The sequence below is a fragment of the Polypterus senegalus genome, chromosome 9 (assembly GCF_016835505.1).
Source record: "Polypterus senegalus isolate Bchr_013 chromosome 9, ASM1683550v1, whole genome shotgun sequence".
NCBI classification, from domain to species: domain Eukaryota; kingdom Metazoa; phylum Chordata; class Cladistia; order Polypteriformes; family Polypteridae; genus Polypterus; species Polypterus senegalus.
The window spans coordinates 139,514,513-139,537,181 of NC_053162.1; the positions used below are offsets into that span (position 1 = coordinate 139,514,513).

The 22,669-nt window shown below is 36.8% G+C and overlaps 1 protein-coding gene across 1 annotated transcript in view; it reads left to right on the forward strand.

Moving 5' to 3' along the window:
* Positions 1 to 22,669, forward strand: part of LOC120535866 (A disintegrin and metalloproteinase with thrombospondin motifs 15-like) — a 106,673-nt gene that overhangs the window by 63,273 nt on the left and 20,731 nt on the right. Inside the window, exons 4-6 of the mRNA XM_039763994.1 lie at positions 10,054 to 10,337; positions 12,133 to 12,310; positions 15,182 to 15,357. Coding sequence (XP_039619928.1) covers positions 10,054 to 10,337; positions 12,133 to 12,310; positions 15,182 to 15,357 — 638 coding nt within the window. The remainder of the gene's footprint in view (positions 1 to 10,053; positions 10,338 to 12,132; positions 12,311 to 15,181; positions 15,358 to 22,669) is intronic.

A 22,669-nucleotide genomic window follows, 5' to 3' on the forward strand; every position in this document is an offset into this window, starting at 1 on the left:
TGCTGTATTCACATATTCTCAAACTATTCAGAGTTGTGATGTTTCTCCTTCACACTTCAGTGTGTTCACATGGATTTCTGTTTTCTCTTAAACAGAATTTAAAAAACAATACTAAAATAAGTATGTGTCACTTTGGTTCAAGTGCAGCTCGACTAAATAATGGCAGTTCTGGTTGACCAGGTTGTATTTTTTTATTTCATACAGTTGACTAAGGGAAAAGGCAAATATCACATCTTAACTCAAAGTATTCAGAGAGCTGTTTTTTCCGACTTGTCTAACTCGTAGTTCCAGGTCTCTAGTGTATTCATGGAGAATTTCTGACAGGGAAACTTGTGTTTACCATATATAAGATAGTATGTGAATACTGCATAAGAGAGTATGGATGTATCTGTGAGAGTTCATTTTACTCAACATGCCATCCGAGGTATGTTGCTTTATTTTATCTGCTGACATAAGCCCTGGCTTCTTTTGTCCATGACTGTAATGAAGAAACAAGTTAAAAGAAAAACACATTTGAATATATATTTAAATATTTAGGTCCTGGTTAGCAGAAAAGTTCTCCAACTATATACTGTGGGTACTATCCTATTATGAGTGTATCCTTAATTTTGCTATGTCTTAGCTGAGAACAGAACTGATCAAATTTGCTAAATTTTGATTGGGAAGTAAACACCACTGTAATGCAGTACTTCTTGAGTAACTGAATAACAGCTCCTGAACCTGGGTTTTACTGTCCTAACCACCATCTGTGTAAAATAATACCTTATTGTGTAAGCTTTCTAAAGTGACTTGCATGTTAGGATTATCATTCACATGGTATGAGTAAGTGCAGAGGTGTCAGCGATTGTGCTGAATAATTGGCTGACATCCTATTCAAAGGTCGTTCTTGCTTGTACCTAATGATGCTTCCCAACCCTTCTCCTCTCAAGTTCAGATGCACCAGCTTTAATGTAGTGTACTTTTTGGAGTATATGGGAGGTATTCCCACTAATAGTTGGCTTCAACATCCTGCATATAAGCTAATTTTACATTTTATACTCACCAGACCTAGACCTGAGTAATTAATATAATTTAGATCTGCTAATATTGTATTTTTATCTTTGCCAAGAGAGATATTTAATACATTGGCTTTTCTCCTGTGTAATCATAATTAAACTAATATAATTAGAAATAATTATTGAAATCAGTTTATCTTCATTAAACTTTCATGTAAAGAAAAATTCTGTACAAATTAGTAAAGCAATTTTTATGTCATTTCCTAAAAAAGGTTAATTTTCTACAACCTATATTTACCCATGTTTGCTTTTTATCAAAAAATGTTCAGCCACAATAATAAAAAGTCTGATCAAAGTCAGAAATTCAATTTAAAAATGCATCTCTGTAAAAAATTAATTAACTCAAATGTGTCTTGGAGAAGGCAGTGGAAAAGAGGCATTCAGCTATAACATCAAGCCAAAATTAACAGAAGAGGAAAGAAGTGATACCAAATACGAATGAAGCAGAAACATGAAATCATTCTGAAATAGTTTTAAGAAAGCATTTTGGAGAACTGTAGCAGTAAAGAACAACATAAATTTCACTGAAACAATCCGATCTTCAATGCTTAGTGCAGATAAAAAAACAATTTTTCTTGATATATTCAAATTGTCCAAACTAATGAAATGACTGCTTCTCATACTTATAAATGAAATACAGGATTTTTATTTATTTCGTTTCTGGAACTACTTCATTGCAATTTGACACTGCAGAAGATAGAAGCCCAACTGGTAAACTTGCCCAGAAACCAGGAAGCAATCCAGGATCGAGAGTTAGCCCATCACAGGACATACTTGAATATATGTGAATACATTTTTAAAAGTGTCATCTACAAAATAAAGAACACAAAGAAAGGAAATAGAATTATAATAAAGAAGTACAAATAGACAAAACCTTGCTCCCACACTGGGCCTGGATTTGCTGCACTACTTGTCCTGTTGCTTTCTTGCAGAATTGTCCACCTACTATTAGCACTAATAGAACTCCCTTCCTTTGCCTTACATACAGTCCCTTTCCTTTTGACCTTAGCTTTCATTCCTCGTGCCTGTCGAACTCTTACTACTAGTCACTTCTTAACCCCTAGCTTAATACTATACTGACCAGAAAGACTTTAAAGTTGCAGCCAGGAGGATCCATTCCTTCACTTATTTGTCGGGACAGGAAAGTCTTTTGAAAACTCTGGGCCTTCCTCCTGGTACTCAGTTCATACTTCCCAAATAGTCTACACGTAAAGAGAGAAGAGAAACCTGAGCTAAGAACTAGGCTTGAGCAACAGCCTCGTGGTTACCCCAATATATATATATATATATATATATATATATATATATATATATATATATATATATATATATATATGTCCACAGCCTATCCATCCAGCGTTAGGCGCAAGGCTGGAACTAACTAAGGATGAGGCACCAGATTATTGCAGGACATATTCATGCATACAATCACACTTATTCATACAGTGTCAATTTGGAGTCACCATTTACACTACCTGGAATATCTTTGGGAAATGGGAGAAAAAATAGAGTGTTAGAGCAACCATTTAGTTTGTCCTTTAAGGTTGTTTTCTCCTTATGGTATGTTTTGAAAATGCACAGTATATTTGCAAATTTGCTTAACTTTGTTTTTTGCAAACCATAAATAAATTATACCCTACTATTAATGACATGCTGCAAATTTAACACTTGTAGCGGTCTGGTGACACTCAGATTCACACCATCGATGGGATGGTGATTTATTTATTTTTTCCATAGGGATTCCCGGAACCCAGCCCAGACAGAGACATGACACAACCAAATGAATAAATAAAATATTACATGGAAAGTCAAATACAAACTACAAAAATCAGACAACCCTCTCCTTCCCCTTCGGCGATACAATTTTAACACAACAATCAACCACAACACAAAACACTCACAACAGTGTCCTTATATAGTTCCAATGAGGCAGAAATGTATGAAATGATATGGAGTAAAGATGATGATGACGCTCCTGGGGACAGCTTCCATAATAAATTAATTAAACAGTCCTTCCGGTAGTCCTGAGCGGTGAAGGGTGAGATTTGTGGGAGGTTCGACTATTCCACCACTATTCGCACGACAAGCAGACACAAGACAGTCCATTCATCCTTGCGAGAAATGATCCAGGGTACAAATGACTTTACAGTGGTTAGGGAGGACAGGACACACAGGATACACAGAGCACAGATCCCCCTCTTGCTGCTTCGTCTACCCTTTTTCAAGTTTCCTGCTGGTTCTTCTTGTCCCCAGCAGCCCCTGCACCTGTTTCATACATCTAATGAGGGCAGTTCCTTTTCGGACTCCTGGGAAATGGAGTCCTTCCAGCGGTAGCACTGCTACACATTTTCATACTATATTTCCTGATGAAAAGATGCAACATATACAATTTTTCATACCTGTAACTCAGAACCGTATGAAGCTCTTAAAATACACATCTCAGGAAGCTTCTAGGCTGTCTATCTTAAAAAGGAAACATGGTACCTGGGGACTGCATGCTGCCATCAACTATTCAGGAGATTTTTTCATGTTGTCTCAGCTCTTCTAAGAACCTTCTATATTACCCTTCCTCTTGGCTTTTGCAAAACATGTCATGCTTCATTAATGGTATTGCTCTTGTTTTTGCTCAAGTATCCAAACTGTTCAAGGTACTATGACTTGAGGGTCTACTGCCACTTAGTAGCACTTGACTTCTCACACTGACATAATGAGTTGTTCTTTCACTAACAGTGTGAGTCTTTCTCATTTGTGAAGGCGTTCTGAAGAACTTGACTCTGTCTTGTACAACCACAATGGTGTCCTTTTCACTGAAACCTTTTTTTCCAGCCAGTCTTCTCTACAGATATTGTGGTTTCTAGAAATGTGTTTATAGAGGTCTTCAATATGCATGTCATGCCATTTACAACCTATGTAATTCTTATTTCGCAAAACCCACATACTGAATGACTGGTTAGAGCTGTAACTTTTTTATTCATTATGGTGTCCATTTTAGGATATCATTTATCACACATCCTCTCATCAAGCATCAGTCTTAATCCATGTCGTGAATCATTTGCCACTTCTCAAAAGTCACTCCTCATTAGTCACTTTCCACTCATAACGCATCACTTGTCAATTTTCAGTCATCACTTCTTATTCATCACACATTACTCATCACTTTTTACTCATCACTTATCATTTATCAATCTTCATTCACCACTTGTCACTCATCACTTATCACTCATTACATATTACTCATCACACATCACTCAACACTTCTCACCTATTTTTCATTTGCAGCATTTTTTAACAAAGCCAATCACAGTCGAGAAATGGTAAAGACATCATACTGTATTAGGAGAGGGATTTACTGTAGGTAAACAGGCCATATGTGTAAAACAATTGTTTTATTCAATAATCAATAAAATGCTAATTTCTGCAAACCCATACTAGGCAACTAATCAAACCTGAGCTTCTGTGAAGACTACTAGTTCTGTGTCACAGCAAGGCATGCTTTAAGAACATCACTCCTAGAAAAAAATCATTAAAAACAAAATGTACTAAATCTAATATTGATTGGGTTGCTGTTCACTGAATGCAAACTAAAAGACAAAAGCATGTGCCTGTGCAATGCTACCAGCAGCAAGCAGGTAATATCTTTGCAAAATATTATCATTATTGACAAATAGCACAATTCCTTTGTGAAATAATGTAACAAAGTTTTTCTCCTTTGGACATAGAACATGTTTCAGTAACTGATGCATTAGATAGTGGTCAGAAAGCTGCCTTATTAATTAAAAAAAGATCAGATTGATTATTATATTATATTATTATATATTGGTTTATATTATTGTATAAACCAATAGTGTGGCACATACAGCTTATTTACCAATGTCCAAACCCTAACCTACTGTGTTGCCTGTTTCATGACTGTGATATGTTTTATTAAAAGAGGCTGCAAATGAAAAATAATGAGTCAGGAGTGCTGTGTGATAAGTAAAAAATGGCAAGTGATGAGTGACTATTAAGAAGTGATAAATGATACATGGCATAGATTAATACTGGTGCTTAACGACGAGTGAGTGAAAAATTATGAGGTTCAAAAATGGATGCCACACTCCATTCTGAAAGGTTTAATTATAAAAATGAACCTGAACATTAGGCCAATTAATTCTAAATATTATGAAATGCCAGATTCATGAGAGAGTGTACAAATTGGAAAACTGTTGACTGACTTCAGGGCCCTTTCCATACAACAGTCTAAACTTTTGTAGTACTGTGGTAGTATTTAATATTGTAATCATTTGTGAAGGGATCTTATTATTTTTGACAAACATTACAAAGGTGAGAGCACAGACACAGTTTTCCCTTTACAGGTCAATTGCAAACACATGGCATGGTTGTAATCAATGACTTGCAGATGGGAAATGCTGATGGAATGCTCTTTTCCAATGGCTACTGAAAAAAACAAACAAATAGAAAGTTACTTTTTTCCTGGAACTGTCTTTAAGTGAAACTACCTAGCTGATTTCTCTAGTCTGACCTTGTAATTGGTTTTTAAATTAAATAAATTACGATCCCCTCTGAGCAGTACACTGAAATGCTCCTGTTCATGAGGCAAAATGTGAAACAGCTTTGGAATAGGTTTACATCACAGTAAAATAATTCATAAACTGTTTATTTAACATAAAACAAACTATATCATTTTAAACATGTTTGAGATACATTATTAAAATTGATATGGAGAGTAATTTATTTTTGACATGCACAGGCAGATAAAATCTAAGTTATTTATTGCACTTTTATATTTGTTGCTCATTTCTATATAATTAAATCACAAGTAATGCCTCTATTTAAATCATATAAATGAAGTCAAATTATCTAACTGTATGGTGAGTTCAAAAGCATTAATTAGTTAATTAAAAATCATGTAAAACTTACTTAACTCTTCTGGGTTAAAAAAAAAAAACAATGTCACGGGAAAAACAAGTAATGAAGTTGCACAACAACACAGTGAATTGGATCTGAAGCTGTGGACATCTGACAAGCAGATTAAATCATGTAAAAATATGCAGAGTGTTCAGTGTCACTATACCTAAGTAGCAAGTTCAATTATTTATAAAGTGTTGGTGCAGGATAAACAATGTACAGTACCATAACTATAGCTACTGTAACAAAAAAAAGAGAGTATAAAGCTTTGGGGCACCTGTAGGCAAACCCAGTATAATTGATGAAAAAATAACAAAATGATTAATGTTCATTCACAGAAATACCTTTCAGGACGTGAGTCTAGTAATAGACTGTCTGCAGATGGCAGTGGAGCCGGTTAAGAGGTCAGTGGAGAGAAAGAGGCAAGTTTAGGCGACAGAAAACCAGAAATGATGTCATAACTCTTCTCGCTGTTAATCATCGGATCTGCAGATAAAAAAAGAGGATTGACATTAAGTGACAGTGCCAACCCTCAGTCAGGTGTGGAATTACAATCAAATTAGTCCTTAGGTTGTTTCCCAATGGCATGTGTGTAACACCAACCGAACTTTCATATTATTCTTCATTAAGGGTACAACCAGATTCATGAAAAAAGGGCAAAAATAAATTATATTAGAGTGAAATACTGGAAAACATTTATTGTTTGGTTTACCAAAGAATACCTACAGTATTAAATGTAAAATGTTATATACATAAGATTGCCCTGTTGTTTGAAAAAGACAAGCAGAAACCAAGACACCATTATATGTGAAATAGCTGCATAAAATCCATTTTCTAGTTTTAAAAATTAGGACATACGTTTTAGCCACTGTAAAGTGGAGGGTGGTACAGTTTGTTTCTTTTTTTTTCTTTAATCTGAAGAAGATTAGTCATTGAGTCATGTAACAAAGGCTAGCACAGTGGAATAGTGTTGAAGGACATATATTCCTTTGGAAATAATTCCCAACAGGGCAGTTAGCGGATGAGAGTTTAGTACAAAAACTTTTCACAGTACCAGTGTTTTCCCATATTTGTTTGAGCAATTGTTTCATATTCTTATACAGTAAAAAGTACATGTTCAATCCACCCTTTCATTCATATTATGAAATCATGTATCACTACTGGGTGGTGTAGAGTTGAAGCCTCCAGAACATTAGGCATCAAACTATACGTACAAGTCAATCACAAGGCACATTCATACACACATTCTGGAGCTTTTTCACAACTAAAATGTTTAAATCTCCTTGTAAGCATTGACTGTGAGAGACAACCAGTTAATGCAAAAGCCTAGCATGAATTTGGGAAGAACTTGTACACTCCATTCAGAAAACATCCCAGATGGTAATCAAACTGAGGTGAACACAGAGGTAAGGACTAAGAGTGCAGATGTTGTGTGGTGTCACTTCATTGGGAGATGGGTCTTATATTCACTATCACAAAAAGCTATCAAGGATAAAAGATTAATTGATGAAATGCAAAACTTGAAAGGTATAAAAATGTTTTGAAAATTTGGTAAAATGTAAATGCAATATTGTGAGACACAGTGGCCATTTATTTGGACATAACAAATAATCTTCTTGTGGTGTAAACAAAGGAAACATTTCAGCACTAACATCATTGTTCATGCTAATCTGTCGATTCAGAGACCCAGAAATATTATAAACCCATTCATCAATCCAATTTTTGAAAATGAAGCATCTATTACAAGATCCTAAGAACTAGTTGAGTCACCAGTGAAGCAAGAAGTAGAACAGGGTGTCACTCACACACACACACACATGTTTATACACATTGAACAGGTTTACTATGACATAACCATTTTTATCATGTGGGAAAACCAGGACCCACACAATAAACCCTGTCCGCTCAAACACATAAACCATTTACAACTGAAAACTGAGCAGTTGTCTAAGCTCAAAGAGGTAGATATACAACCTGCTAAAACATCATTGCACCTGACCTACTAAGTCAGATTGTGAATATGTTGTACAGTTCATAATGCAAACATCTTGGGATTATTATTAATTATTTGGCTGATACCGTTATTCAAGGTGACGTACATCACCTGATATACAATCTTTTTTTTTCCTGTTGGACATAGGCAGGCGAAGTGACTTTTTCATGGTCAAGTCTTGTCAGTAGCAGTTTTTGAACCCACAACTTCAGGGTCTGAGCTCCAAAGCCTTAACCTTTACATTACATTGTTAGGTAACAATATTGCTCAGCCTCTTAGTCCTTTTAATAAATGTGGAGGAAGAGTATCAGCTGTCGCAGGCAGACATGTGTGACCCAGTAGGTACACATAATAAATTAAAAGAAGGATGTCTTATTAGTCTCATTATTTAAAAAGAGGCAGAAGACTCATTATCATAATGTGATACACTACTAACTGAGGTGCAATTGTTCTGAGTTCATACAGGTCTGTCTACTACCATATTTTCCTAAGTAACAATCATTACAACTACCTATTCTTAACCCTATAGAATCGTTTTCCCCTTTCAGAACCTTGCCGTGACTCTTGGTATTAGACAATTGATCCATTACTCCCTGCCTGTGGAATGATATACCATAGTGGTTGGGATTATTTGGTAGCAGCGGTGGCAAATGCACTGCCTTCACTACTTAAGAGTTAACCACATTTATATACACTAGCATCTTCCACAATTTATTACAGAATCTCCGGGAAAGGGCAGGGCAGTTGCTTTGCCTTAGAAAGCTCAACTTTAGCTTAAATGAAACCATTTTAAATTTATTTAACTTCAATTAATCCAATGGAACCAAAGTTACCTCTAGAGGCAGTTTTTCAGCTGGAACCCTGTCATTTGGAGGTTTGGAGATTTGTCTCTCAAAGTCATTACCAAATGGTCAAAACTTATATTACCTTAATTTATGTAATTTGTTCCTGCATTACTTATTCTTAATGCATTATGCTCACAGACAAACATAAAAAGTCTTAAAATAATAATATTGTGTAATCCTAACCCTAACCCTACTTTACAGTTGTTTTATTAAATTTTAGATTAGACATTAGTCTAGCTAACCATCTGTGTTTTTTGAATCAATTTATCTAAGATCCAGTTGATGTTCTAAAAATATTTGTGGCTTCTGAAGAGAAAAAAATATAATATATATTCATTTTTCTTAGCTTGATGGATTGCGTTTTAGTATTTTTCGGCTCACCAAGCTCAAAATCAATGCCAAATCTGGCTCAAAAAAGGTGAATATAAGCAAGTTCTGCACTGGTAGCCACACTAACAACAGGCCTTTTCTTTACCAAAAAGAAAAACAAAAGGCACAGAAAATGTTCTGTTTAATTTATTTTTGTATAGAGCTCTTCACTGAGTGCAAACATAGGGTGCTATAACTGCAAGAGAATGAAGTTGCCAGATGAAACCATTAGCAGCTGCCCATCTAAGAAAATCAACACCAAAAAACAAAGCAAAACAAAACAAAAAACAGGCTAGCAGAACAAAAACGAAAGCCTACTCTATTTCTTAGAAGTAAAAATAATGATTGGTTGATTCCTGTTTTTTTTCCACAGACAGAATTTATATCCAAACCCCAAATCTCTTAAAGCCCAGACTGCCTTTCAGAGAATGATTCATGACATTACAAGTTCATATGTGTACATTAGATCAGTAGTCATGGCAAAAAGTCTTTTTCTTTTTATCTGACAAACTAACAGCTATTTTAATATTTTAATTTGTGTTAAAACCTGATTAAAAGATTTGATGCTACAAGTCAATCAATCATACCACAATGATAAAATTTAACATCAAATTTCACTTTGCAGCATTACACAATGCCATGCATTAATTTAATTTACTTTGGGAATATAATTTATCACTAACTTCGTGGAATGCTTTAACGACAGCTTATAAAATTTTGAGATTCAAATCATTAACAATGATTCAAGTACAGTATAATCAATAAAGATGTGACGCTAAATAAGACTAAACTTGAATTAGAATATATGTCTGTTATAGACAGACTTAGTGATGTTAATAGCATTGTTTATAGACTAATAATGACACTTTTTTGATTTTTACAGGTGACTGTCTTCTAGATCAGCCCGTCAAACCTCTTGTCATTACTGACACTCTCCCTGGTGCCAGCTATAACTTAAACCGGCAGTGTGAGCTTGCGTTTGGACCCGGCTCCAAGCCTTGTCCCTACATGCAGTCTTGTACCAAGCTGTGGTGCACAGGAAAGGCTCGTGGACAGCTAGTATGTCAGACAAGACACTTCCCGTGGGCTGATGGAACAAACTGTGGAGATGGAAAGTTCTGCCTTAGGGGGTTTTGTGTTGAGAAACACGATGTAACAAAGTATAAGGTGAATATCTGAATTAGAATTTGAATTAAATTGGGGCATGGTGGCACCTTAAATACGTGGTTTCATGTTAACTTTCTAAGGTACATTAATATTCATTATTGTGCTTGATACTCTTTTCCTTTTAGCTATCTATATAAAGTCATGGTGACTAATTTCTTTCATAATTTTAAACATCATGTCACCTCTTAATCTCCACTTGCTTAAATTGAAAAGGTTCAGTTCCTTCAGTCTTTCCTCATCGCTCATACCATTTAGTCCTGGAATCAGCCTAGTCACTCTCCCTTAGACATTCTCGACTAATGCTATGTCTTTTTTGCAATATGGAGACCAAAATTGCACATGGTACTCCAGGTGAGGCCTCATTAGAACATTATGTAACTCAAGCAAACCTCCCTTGACTTGTACTCTGCTCATTGTGATATAGATCCTAACATCCTCCTCTACAGTGTCATGATGTAGGCATTAATGAGGAGTCCACTGTGTCTTTCAGGTCCTTCTCATGAGGTGTACTTTCAAGTTTCAGATCTTCCATAGTGGATTCAAATTTGTACTTCCTATATGTAACACTTTACACATATTTACATTTTATTTCATCTGCCAGCAAAGCTTACCAAGTCTATATGCTATCCTAGTCCCCTTGTAACAATTGAACTGATTCTACATTATCTGCCTTTCCACCTAGTTTGGTACAATACAAAAGAACAAAAAGGTGTATCAACATTAAACCATTTTTTTGGAAATAACTAAAGTATAGCCAGATGATCATTGAATGAAATGTTTAACAAGATGGTTCTAAATTTGAGTCTGTTCACTTCTTTTATCTGAAGCAGTCCAGCACCGATACAGAATGTACTTTCTTGCTATCTTGCTATCCACTTTATATTGGTGCTTAGTTTTTATGTTGAGTGCTACAATTAACCCTTCGGATGAGGGCCTGCAAGTAGCATCCATCACAAGCTTACATGGATGATCGAACAGCAAACACAATTCAACAACTGTCAACTTAATTTTCATAATATAACAAGCTGGTGGATTGTCATCAATTCTGATAGAACACATAGATGTTAGTATTTATATCTTTTGGCATATCAAGCACAAACGCCAATCATCTGTCAATTACAGAAATAAAAAAACACTGTTCTTCAGCATTTGCAGTGTCAGCAATTTGAACTGGCACATGAATTCATTGAAAATACCAGGTGTTTCTAAAATAATACATTGGATAATTTGTTCATCTGACTTTCAAATATCACTGCCATTTCAATGCTAAAGCTTTGTTTCTAAAACTTCACCCAAAATAAAAAACAAATTCCTTAAACATAACAGGAGTTACTCACATGAACATAACCAATATGCACTCAGATCAGACAACTACAGGTGGTGAGTTACATTGACAGTGGATTTTAGGTATAATCTCAGAAGAGAAAATGCATGCAAACTTTAAAATTAGCTTGATTTGCTCTTTTTGTAATGGTGGTGTAAAGGAACATTGCACTAAAGATTTCAAGGCCTAAATAATGAACAACACATTTAAATAATCACATTTTATTACCTGTTGAAATCATAAACACCAGAGCATTTTTTCACAGACAAATGCTGTGAGGTATTTTCACATGACTGTCACTGTTAAGCTGATAGGAAACTGGTTAATTAGTATTTATTTTCCAAAATGAAAAGACTAAAATCTATTAAGCAGAAATTGTCACCTTTGATTCTCTGATATTGTCTGTTAATGGTACTGAGTATTTTTTGTTTTTTTTCGCCACAATCTCAGTCTTTCTCTCCTTTTCTAAAGGTGGATGGTCGCTGGGGAAAGTGGGGCCCGTTTGGTCCCTGCTCTCGAACATGTGGTGGTGGTGTACAGCTGGCTAAAAGAGAGTGCAATAACCCACAGCCGGCCAACGAAGGAAAATATTGCCAAGGTCTCCGAATCAAATACCGGTCATGTAATTTGGATGCCTGCGCTGAAACAGGTATTACAAACATTACTTGAGCCAAATTTTAAAGATGTATTAAATATACTGTTTAGATAGAAATCTGACTGTGTTGAAAACATGTACAGAAGAGAAAACTTGACTTGTAGACCCCCACAAATCAGGTAAATTACTACTATCACATACAAATTATTAATAAATAAAGACTCGTATAGGATATCTGAAAGTTTCTAATGGCACATTTTACAGTCTTTCTTCTGTATCACTGCTCTATGTTACTTTCTCTCTCACAAGGTGTATTTAAATGTAGAGTTACTTTCCCTCATAAAAAGAAAGTTCATGACTGGCAAGGCGAAGGGCAAAAATGCTTCAAATGCATAGTCTGCAGACACAACAAATAAACTTACAAGTGAATGAAATACAAGCAATCATAGAAAAGATGCCAAAGAGGCTGAGAGATAAAGAAAAACAAGAAGATAATGTTTTAAAATATATTGTAAACAGTTTAGTTTATTGCATTTAAACATAGCTAAACCATAATATAAATGTTCAGTGCTGACTGCTTTGTATAAACAGATAAACAAACAGGCACTTGTACTCTGTCTAGGGGGATACCAGCACAAGTTAACCCCTGATTGCTTGCTCTCAGAATTGCAGCTTCTTCAGCAATGGCCAGACAAGTGATTAATAAGTGCTTAGGCTTGGTTCAAAATGTATCATGAGTTAGGCAGTATCCTGTACCAGAAAAATGTGTCAAATTTATCATTATCATAAATGTGACTTTTATGCTTGCTTCTACATAACCACACACTATGTGCGCTAGCATCTGTTTTGGTTTTGTGCTAATCTGACAAAAAGTGTTTTTGATTGTAACATTAATTTCAGCACAAATGTTGACCAATAAATCCTTCTGTTTTCAAGGTGCTACTTCCATTTATAATCATATACTTCTCTTAGAATACATTTTATATAATAAATCACTCTAAAGATAAAGCAAAACTAGCCAGAATAGTTTACAACTGAAATTCTATATAACTTCCAGATATTGCTTCCACCTCTCAACTTAACAGAGACACAAATAATGCCAAAAGTCAAAAATGCTAAAATGATCATAATTATTTTATATAAGCATCCTAGCATGCTGTTTTGAAATTGATACATTTATTCATTCACTTTGCCTTTATGCATCAACATTTATGATACAATTGATTACATTACTTTTTTTGTTTTTTCCAATTGGATCACAGGCAGGTCAAGTGACTTGCTGAGGGTCACACCGTGTCAGCAGTGGGATTCAACCCCCACGACCTCAAGGTCACAAGTCCACAGCCTTAACCACTACACCACACTGATACAGCTAAACAATACTCAAGGATTCCCATACTGTCGATTTTTATTGGCATCTTAATCAGATTTTACAATGGGGAAGACAGTTAAGTTTTTCAGAAGTATATTTAGGTGTATTTTTGAAATGAAAATAAAGAGTTACTAGAGGTTGGGATCTGCTGATTTATGACAATCAATGGTTTGTTGAGCAGGTGACCTTAATTAGATCAGTCATTATAAGAATTGGTCTGAAATTAAATTAATTCTGGTCTGAGCAACCCCCCGAGTGACTTTTGCAATGTTCTAAAAAATCAAAAAAGACAGCTGGTGTGAATTACATTGAACAATACATTACTGAACACATGATTAGGAACAAAGCATGCAGTGCCAGCACCCTATTGGTATTATGTTGTTTCTTTTTAATTTTTTTTCCTATTATCTTTTTTTAATTACTTCATCCTTGCAATTTAATTGGATACAATGAGGGAATATTAATCATTAAAAATAAAGTTGCTTAGGAGATTAGATTGTTTACTATTATGACCCAAAGCCAACATTTTTGTCTAAAGCTCTGTAATTTGTGGCACGTCTTTCTCTGTCAGCTCCTTGTAAGCTATGTTAATTGCTAAATCCGTTGGAATATTGTTTTAAAAATACAGCACAAGCTCTGAGCAGCCCATTTTCCAAGCTGGCAGTTGACTACATTTAAAAAAAAACTGATAATCTATTGTGTCATGGTTGTTTTCAGTGGCAATTAATTTAAGCATTCTACCAAACAACTTACCCCCTTTCTTGTGCAGGCTCACTCAAAAAATGTCTTAGTGCTCTCAGACCACACCTGAAACAAACAGTTATTTATGCTGATTTTGGTCCACTGGAAAAAGGCTATAACAGTAAGACTAAGATTGTGTAGCCTGGCCGCGTACATCCAACTATTTATTAAACCCATATTTTGGACCCCAGAGTTGCAGAGAGTTAAAGCCTATCCCAAAAGCAACAAGCAGCAACTATGTAAGCTGCATTTATATTGAATTTACTTGGAAGTCTGCATGTCCAAGTCTTTATTTTTCTTATAATCTAGTAAACTAAAGAATAGATAACTTTATATTTTACTTGCAGTCCATGATACAGGAAGAACAAATTGTTGAGCTCGCCTCAAACCATAAAAAAAATGTAATTTTTTTTTTGAGTACTACTCATGCAACAATTATATGAGCCTCTGCTGTTAACAATAACAAAAATCTTTCCATCAGAAAGGAACCCGTTATCTCTCATTCTCTTGTGCTCTCACAAACTAAAGCCTCTGACTTCAGTTGGGCTATATATATATCAGATCCACATATGTGGACCCAGAAGGGGTGTGGCTTAGAAGATTTGCAGGACCATTGTCAGGTATCATCTGGCTGCAGCCCTTCAGAGCTGCAAATGGTGAGACAAGGTTGTGAGTGGCAGTGCGCTCCGCAAACCCCAACCTGTCCCAAGGTATAAATGCTTAACCTTCTCAGAGCCTTGAAGGAGCCCCTTGTGTGTACATATGTTACATGATACATACATATATGTATATATATATTTTTTCTTTTTCAGGTAAAAGTTACAGAGAAGAACAATGTGAAGCATTTAATGGGTACAATCTTAATACTAATCGACTTACACCCTCTGTAGTCTGGGTACCTAAATATTCTGGAGTTTCACCCAAAGACAAATGCAAGTTAATCTGCAGAGCCAATGGGACTGGTTACTTTTATGTATTGGCACCAAAGGTACGTTAATTTATCATTTAAAGACAAAGCTTAAATGTTTCACACAAAATAAAGTCATTTTTTGCATATAAATTCTGATAGATTTAACTACAGAGAGGAATGTACTATATGACTAGTAAATTAACAGTAGTCTGTGTTTTAATTAACAAAGAAGGGAAATAAGATCAGTTTAATCAGGTAGATTCACAGAAATTTGTACAGGTAGGGCTGGGATACTTTAAACAACTGATGTAAAATTAATCAGGCCATTTATAGGTTTCGTCAGGGTATACAATTGGTAAGTGTTTTATGCAATTATGGTTATTCGTATAATAAAGATAACTTCATACTATAGTTCAATAGGACACAAAACCTAACATTTTATTTTTTCTGATTGGCTAATTGGGCTCCAGCAGCTGATTCAGAAGACATAGGGACCAGCTTATGTTTGGAAATACAAGACAAGTAACATCAGATGAAGTTTTAACTTGGAAAAGTATCCATCTTTCAGAATGGTATCTTCTAATATACATTAGGTCACCATCAGGTTGAGGTTGGGGAGCATGCACTGGTACGTGACAAAACAGCTCAGGATCCCGGTTGGCAACCCTCCAGGCAGTCCCACCCTTCAGAAATGACCCTCTATCTGCCTCCCTCACAATGCAGGTAATGGGCCTCATTCGGGATTCCATGAGCAACCGCTCATTCGTCACAAAGTCAAACCAGTGGTACCCAAGGATTTCTTCGCCAACAGATGCCCCACAGCCGCTGGACCTCACGACCTTGCCCAACACCCAGTCGATACAAACACTGAACAGAGTAGGAGTAAGAACACATCATTGACAAAACCCACAATCAACTGTGAAAAGCGCAGAGGTTCTACCTCCACTCTGCACAGCACTCACTATACCAGTGTACCGGCCAGCCATGATATCCAGCAACCTTGAAGGGATCCTGCAAAGTCTCAGGTTGTCCCACAGGGCAGCTCAATCATTTGAGTCAAATTCTTTATGAAAATCAACAAAGGCTGCAAAGAAACTCTGCTGATATTCACGTTTGCGCTCTATGAGAACAATCAGTGTCAGGATGCGGGCGATGGTAGACTTCTTAGGCGTAAAACCAGAATGCTCCATTTGCTGGTAGGTGAGCAAGGGATCATGGATCCTATTGATGACAACCCTAGCAAGGCACCGAGCTTACCTGGCACCGAGAGCAGTGTTATCCCCCTGTAGTTGCCACAATCCAGGCAATCACTCTTTCCTTTCCAGATAGGGGCAACAAGTCCCATTTTCAGTCAGTTGGGTTGACCCCAGCCTGGAGAAGTTCACCCCAGATACCACAGATCACAACAGAGCCTTCCGTACCCTCAGCTGGTTCACCACCTGTGCAATCTCAGCGAGATTGGGCGGTTCACAGCTAATTGGAGGATCAGCCTCAAGAATCGTGGACCCGGAATTATCTAACATCCTAGCTGGAGGTTCAGGTTTAAACAGCTGCTCGAAAAAGCCAGCCCATTGGGTCACAACTGCAATGTCATCCATAAGGACTGTTCCATCAGCTGCCCTGACTACGACTCTCTGAGGAACAGGTTTGGATGTGTGTAATGCTTTGATTCCTCTGTAAGCAGGACGTGGTCACTAGATCATAGATGGTGTGTCACTTGCTCACAGATTCCTCTAATAAAAGCTTCCTTATCTGCCCTCAGAGCTCTCACAGCCCTCCTTCTCAGTTCCCGGTATAGACTGGAGTTGCCATCAACCCATGCGCTGGGGGTCCTCTCAATGATATCCAGAGTGCCCTGCGAGATGAGACACCTCCTTCTGGGAACACCGGTAACTCCAACACAACCCTCAGCAACCTTCAGGGTGTTATCTTGGAAGGTCTCCCACATCAGATTAGGATCGGCAGTCACTCCCAAATCAATAATTTCCTCACACAAACTGTGTGCAAACTCATCAGAAACAGCTTGATCTTGGAGTCTGACCAGGTCCAGCCTCATTTTCCTAGTAGGTGGTAACCTACTGGACCTAAGCTGGATCTTCAGAGTAGCAACAACAAGTCTCTGGTCAGAATTCACAGAATGCAGTTTTGTAAGAGCCTCCAGCGTCTGCCCACAAGAATGTGATTAATCTCCTTCACTGCACCAACAGTATTGGAGTAACAAGTCCAACGATACGGCTCAGGGCACTGGAATCAGAATCCAGCGATTCGCAGCCCCTGACCTTTTGCAAAGGCATGGAATATGGAGCCACTGTGACCACAGTCACCAGACCCATGGGGACCGAGACCATCCTCATACCCATCCCTGTCAATGCCAGTGGCTGCACTGGTCACACATGGCCAGAGAAGTACCTCCTCATGGGAACCCATCAAACACTAAGCGAAGTTGTGAATAAAATGTCTCCCTCACCGAGACAACACTTACCTTGGTCGGAGCATACACTGAGACGACAGACAAGGCACCCAGAGAGTGCCGTAATCTGAGTCTCATAATATGCTCGTTGAAAGGAGTGACATTGGACACCATCGGAAGAAGCCAGTCCACTACAGCAACAACTACTCCCTGTATATGACAGCCATCAGAGCCACCAGAGCAATAAAAGATGTACACACCTTCAGAGAACTGGCCAGTCCCAGGTCTGTGGACCTCAGAGAGTGCTACCACTGAAATGCAGAGTTTATGCAGCTCCTCTGACAGCAGAGGAAGATGGTCATCATGCCGGAGAGACTAGACATTCCACATGTCTACCCGGATGGGCCGCCTCAAATTGGGACCTGAGTGATGCTGTGCATTGAGTGACACATCAGCACCACACCATTTCTGCTCCCCAACAGGCCTGACCCCATTGGCTCTCCGAAGGTTTTGACTCATCTAGGGATGGGGCTCCCGAGGGATTTCCCCCATTCCCTTCATAATGTGAGCAGCCTAGATATGGTCTGTGGTCTCAGAGCTGTGTGAAGTTTTTTTTACAGTGGCTAGAGTGCTAATCCTGCCACCAACACCTATGATTTCTCAGTAAGTTGGAGGGCCGCTTGCAGGGCCGGGTGCAGTTTAACATCATACCCAGGACAATTCTGTTCCTAGAACAAATGTCATCTAAAGGTACAGTAGGATGGCACATTGATGATGAGATTAGCACTGTTGCCTCAAAGTGCAGGGATCTGGGTTTTATTCACAGCCTACCACAATCCATGTGGATTTTCTTCTGATACTAATTTTAGCACCAAATGCAAACATGGCACTGTAGGTGAATTAACATGACTTAACTTAACTGAATGTACATTTGTTTTAGTGTGAGCAGTGATGGATTAACCTCGGACTTACAGATGGTGTTACTTTCAGTGAAACCTAAATAAACATATATTAAATCATTTCTGAATTTTCAGTGACATTAAAAAATTCTCTATCTTGATTTTTCTTGTAACATTCCAAAATCAGTAATCAGTAAAAGAGTTATTTCCACAATAATTTCAATGAAAACAAAACCACATTTAAAAAAAAAATCAGTGGCAATTTATTTCTATAGCACCTTAAATAACCAAAAAGTGCTATAGAATATAATAAACTAAAGCTGTGTAGAAAAAACAATTAAAGGCAAATAAAAATAAAATGATCAAAATAGATGCAACAAAAACCCAAGAACCCAGAACAGCTGTGGAAAACATATAGGTCTTGGCCTGGGCTTCAGATGCACTGACAGAAAAGGCAGTCCTAATAAATAAAGGTAAACTGTATAAAACCCATTGGGCAACAATGGAAAAGGAATGTTCTCCTTTCAACTTCAAATAAGAACAGGGAGTAATCAGAAGTGATTGCCCTGAAGACCTTAAAAGCCCTGATGATGATGCTGGACAGAGTAGCTCAGTGAGATCCAGACCATGCAGAGTCTTATAGACCAACAGCAAAACCTTAAACTGAATTCTGTACCTCACCAGAAGATAATACAGTGCAGCTAAAACTGGCTAAATAAACTACTAAATAAATAGTGTTAAATACATGTAATTAAAGTTTCCAAACCATTCACTCATTTATTCCTTTATTTTGTGAACCTGCCTACTATAACATTGGGTCTTGACAGACAGAAGCCTATTCGGTAGCATGAAGTGTGAGGCTGGAACCTGTTCTTGGCAGCGGGCCTGTTCATCACAGAGGACACTCACTCTTGTTGCCACGCTCACTTATTCCAGACCAATGTAGAGTCAACACTCCTCCTGTATGTTTTTAGAATGCCGGAAGAAACTGAGAATCAAAAAAAAATGCAAAGAATTTGCACCTTAAAGGCAATACAATTAAAATTAGTTACTTTTGATTTTCACATATTATTAAAATGAACCATTGTTTCACAAAATAGAAATGCATTGTATTTTAAGTTTAAAGATTTGAATATCTGCTTTAAATAGAAATTGTAAGTTTAATTTTTTACTAGAGTGTAAAAATAGGAATAGAGTATATAATTTATGAGTCTAGAAGAATAATGCTACATGATTACAAATTGCTTCTCAGTTTAAGTCTTCCACAATTAAACAAAATGGGATGGTAGTAGTAGTGGGATGGTTCAGCAATCCCTGTAGCAAATTAAATGACACTAATAAGGGTAACCAGACTGTCTATTGTCCAGGTGCGGACCAAGCCCTAACCTGCCAGTCTTCCAAGGCCTGATAAGATCTTTTTCTTAGGATGGTGTTGGTATAAGGCAGATTTCTTTTTTAAAGCTATTACTTGGTACAGACAAATGAATGCTTTAGAAAAACATATTATATGGTAAGAAGCCTTAAAAGGTATAAGTGTCGTATAGAAAATGAATGTGTTAATATTTTATATGTTTTGCGTGGGAATGTTGGAAGCAGAGCTTTATCACTAAACATCTTACAAAAATGAATGTGTGATTAAGAGAAAATGAAAAGGTTTTCCAATTCCACTACAGCCTGCCAATAAATAGTGTAATACATACCTGCCATTTGTGAAAAAAATCTACCTAGCTGTTATTGGATTATTCCCAAAGACACGCCACCAAAAAAGGACAGACATTCATTTTCACTCCTTATATGTTTAAAACCTGGGCAAAAATATGTGTTTGAAACCAAACAGAATAAACTAAGTGTAGGAAAGAAACAATAGTTGATCTGAAAGAAAAAAAGTCAACCACCACACAATTATTCCATCACCACTATATCTACATAATTAAATTTGTTATTTAAATTTAGGACAGATTTGATAAAAAAAAAATGGTATTATCTGCTACTACACACAATTCATGGCCATTTTATAAAAATGTATACCTGAAAAAAAATCTTATCTCCAGCATTTATTCTGAATTTAAGAATTCTTATGAAGTTTATCTGCAATAAGTCCTGCATGTAGGCTCTCCAACCTGCAGGGGAAAAACCTTGGGGCTGGTGGCAGAATTGGCACTCCAGCCACCATAAAAAAACCTCACACTGTTCCATTCCACCAGAAACTAGTGTGGTGCTGAGGTGTCACCCATTGCATGGCTGCACTCGGGTCCATATCTGGGATCCTGAGTCGGTTTGTCATGTAGCGGGTGTGGCAATGCGCTGTATCAGCGTGTGCTCCTATCCTCTCCTCTCATTTGAATAAGAACAAATCAGCAAATATTTGTTAAGTATCTAGAGAGTTTATTTAATGTTACAATTAATCATAAACATGCATATTATTTAATAATTTGCAGTTTAACTAAAACATAAGTATATGTTAAAGAATGTTTGATAAGTTACTTCATTTTTTTGTTTCAGGATATCTTTTTAAGTAATCTGGTCTTTTTTCAAAAAAATGCAATAAAACTAAGGATATTAAATGTTTATCTAGGTAATTTTTTTCAGAATTTTAAATTAAAAAAAAACAAAACTATCCTAGTACGCAAGAAAAAAAATTCAAAGATGATTATGAGATCTACTTACTGTTATTAGGGCAAAACTGACCTAATTTTCTTTTTTTATTTAACTACTATCAAATGCAGCATTAATTTCCGATTTCCAAAGGGTAACGGTTATTAGTTTTAAGTATGAAAGAAGAACATACTAAGGATTTTTCTTTTGATGGATTATGAATAAACCAATATTTACAATGCTGGCTTCTCATGCTAGACCTTCGCTAGCTTGATAATAGGCCTTCTGTCAATCAAGAATCTAAGATCACCGTTTTGGGTGACAGGTAGATTGTTCATCTGTACATCCATTTTCTAATCTGCTTTTCCAGTTCAAGATTTTGGGATTCTGCTTACGAAGAACTGGTAATCATAATATGATTACTACATTTGAAAAAAAATGCTGATAATCTATTGTGTCAAGGTTCTTTCCCAGAGGCAATTAATTCAAGCATTCTACCAAATACTGTAATAATATTTTAACATGGGAGTGTTTTTTTTTTTTTTTAATAAATTGCATGGTCAGTGCAAGCCTTATTCCTAGCTGCAGCTGTTAATGTGACTGTTTCGGACACTTTTCATTGGATTTGAAATCAAAGGTTGAGTTCTGACAATGTAGGGCACTGCCAGCTTAATAAAGATTTACTGTATGTGTTGAATATAACATTGATGTTTGTAGCATTTATTTCCTTATACTTGAAAATCAGCTGCTGGATTACCTTTGTATGCTATTATGATTTTGGTAGACTGGATTTTGCTGTGAACTTCCACTCCCACACTGCCCTTCAGCATTTTGACCTTGTAAACTCTGACCCGACTAATGGAGTGTGTGCTTTCCACAACAATCCATCTTCCAAGTCATTATCAGTTAAAAAGACATTTGGTCTTTCCAATAATCACAGTGTTTTGCGGTATTAGACCCTTGGAAACATTACAGTGAATGGGCAGGTCATTCTTTTGCATTGTTGGATGGCAGGTGTCATTGTAGCCTGCTTTGACCATGATAAAGTGAATTCCACTTCACCTCCACTAAAGACACAGGTAGCATGTGTCCATGAAGTTAGTCTAATGACTGCCTGTGCTGTTCTCTGATTTCATTGTTTCATACTGTCTGTGGCAGCTATGGTATCCTGTTTTAACCTGGGTAAGACCAAGTGAGGTCCAATGCAGCTTTACAGTTTTCTACAAGCATTTGCTTTATTGAACAATGTAGTACAAGCAGCACAGAGGAACAATGGGTGAGGCTGCCACCTCACACATCCAGTATGCTTGGTATGAACCCTGTGCCATGCTGTTGTACATTCTTCCAGGGTCTGTGTGGGAGTTAGTATGCATATTTTCTTCCACATTCCCCAAAGATGCTCTGTTTAGGTTAACTGATTATTCTAAGTTGTCTTTATGTGGGGGTGATCATGAGTGAGCTCTTCAAGGGACTGGCATCCTGTCTA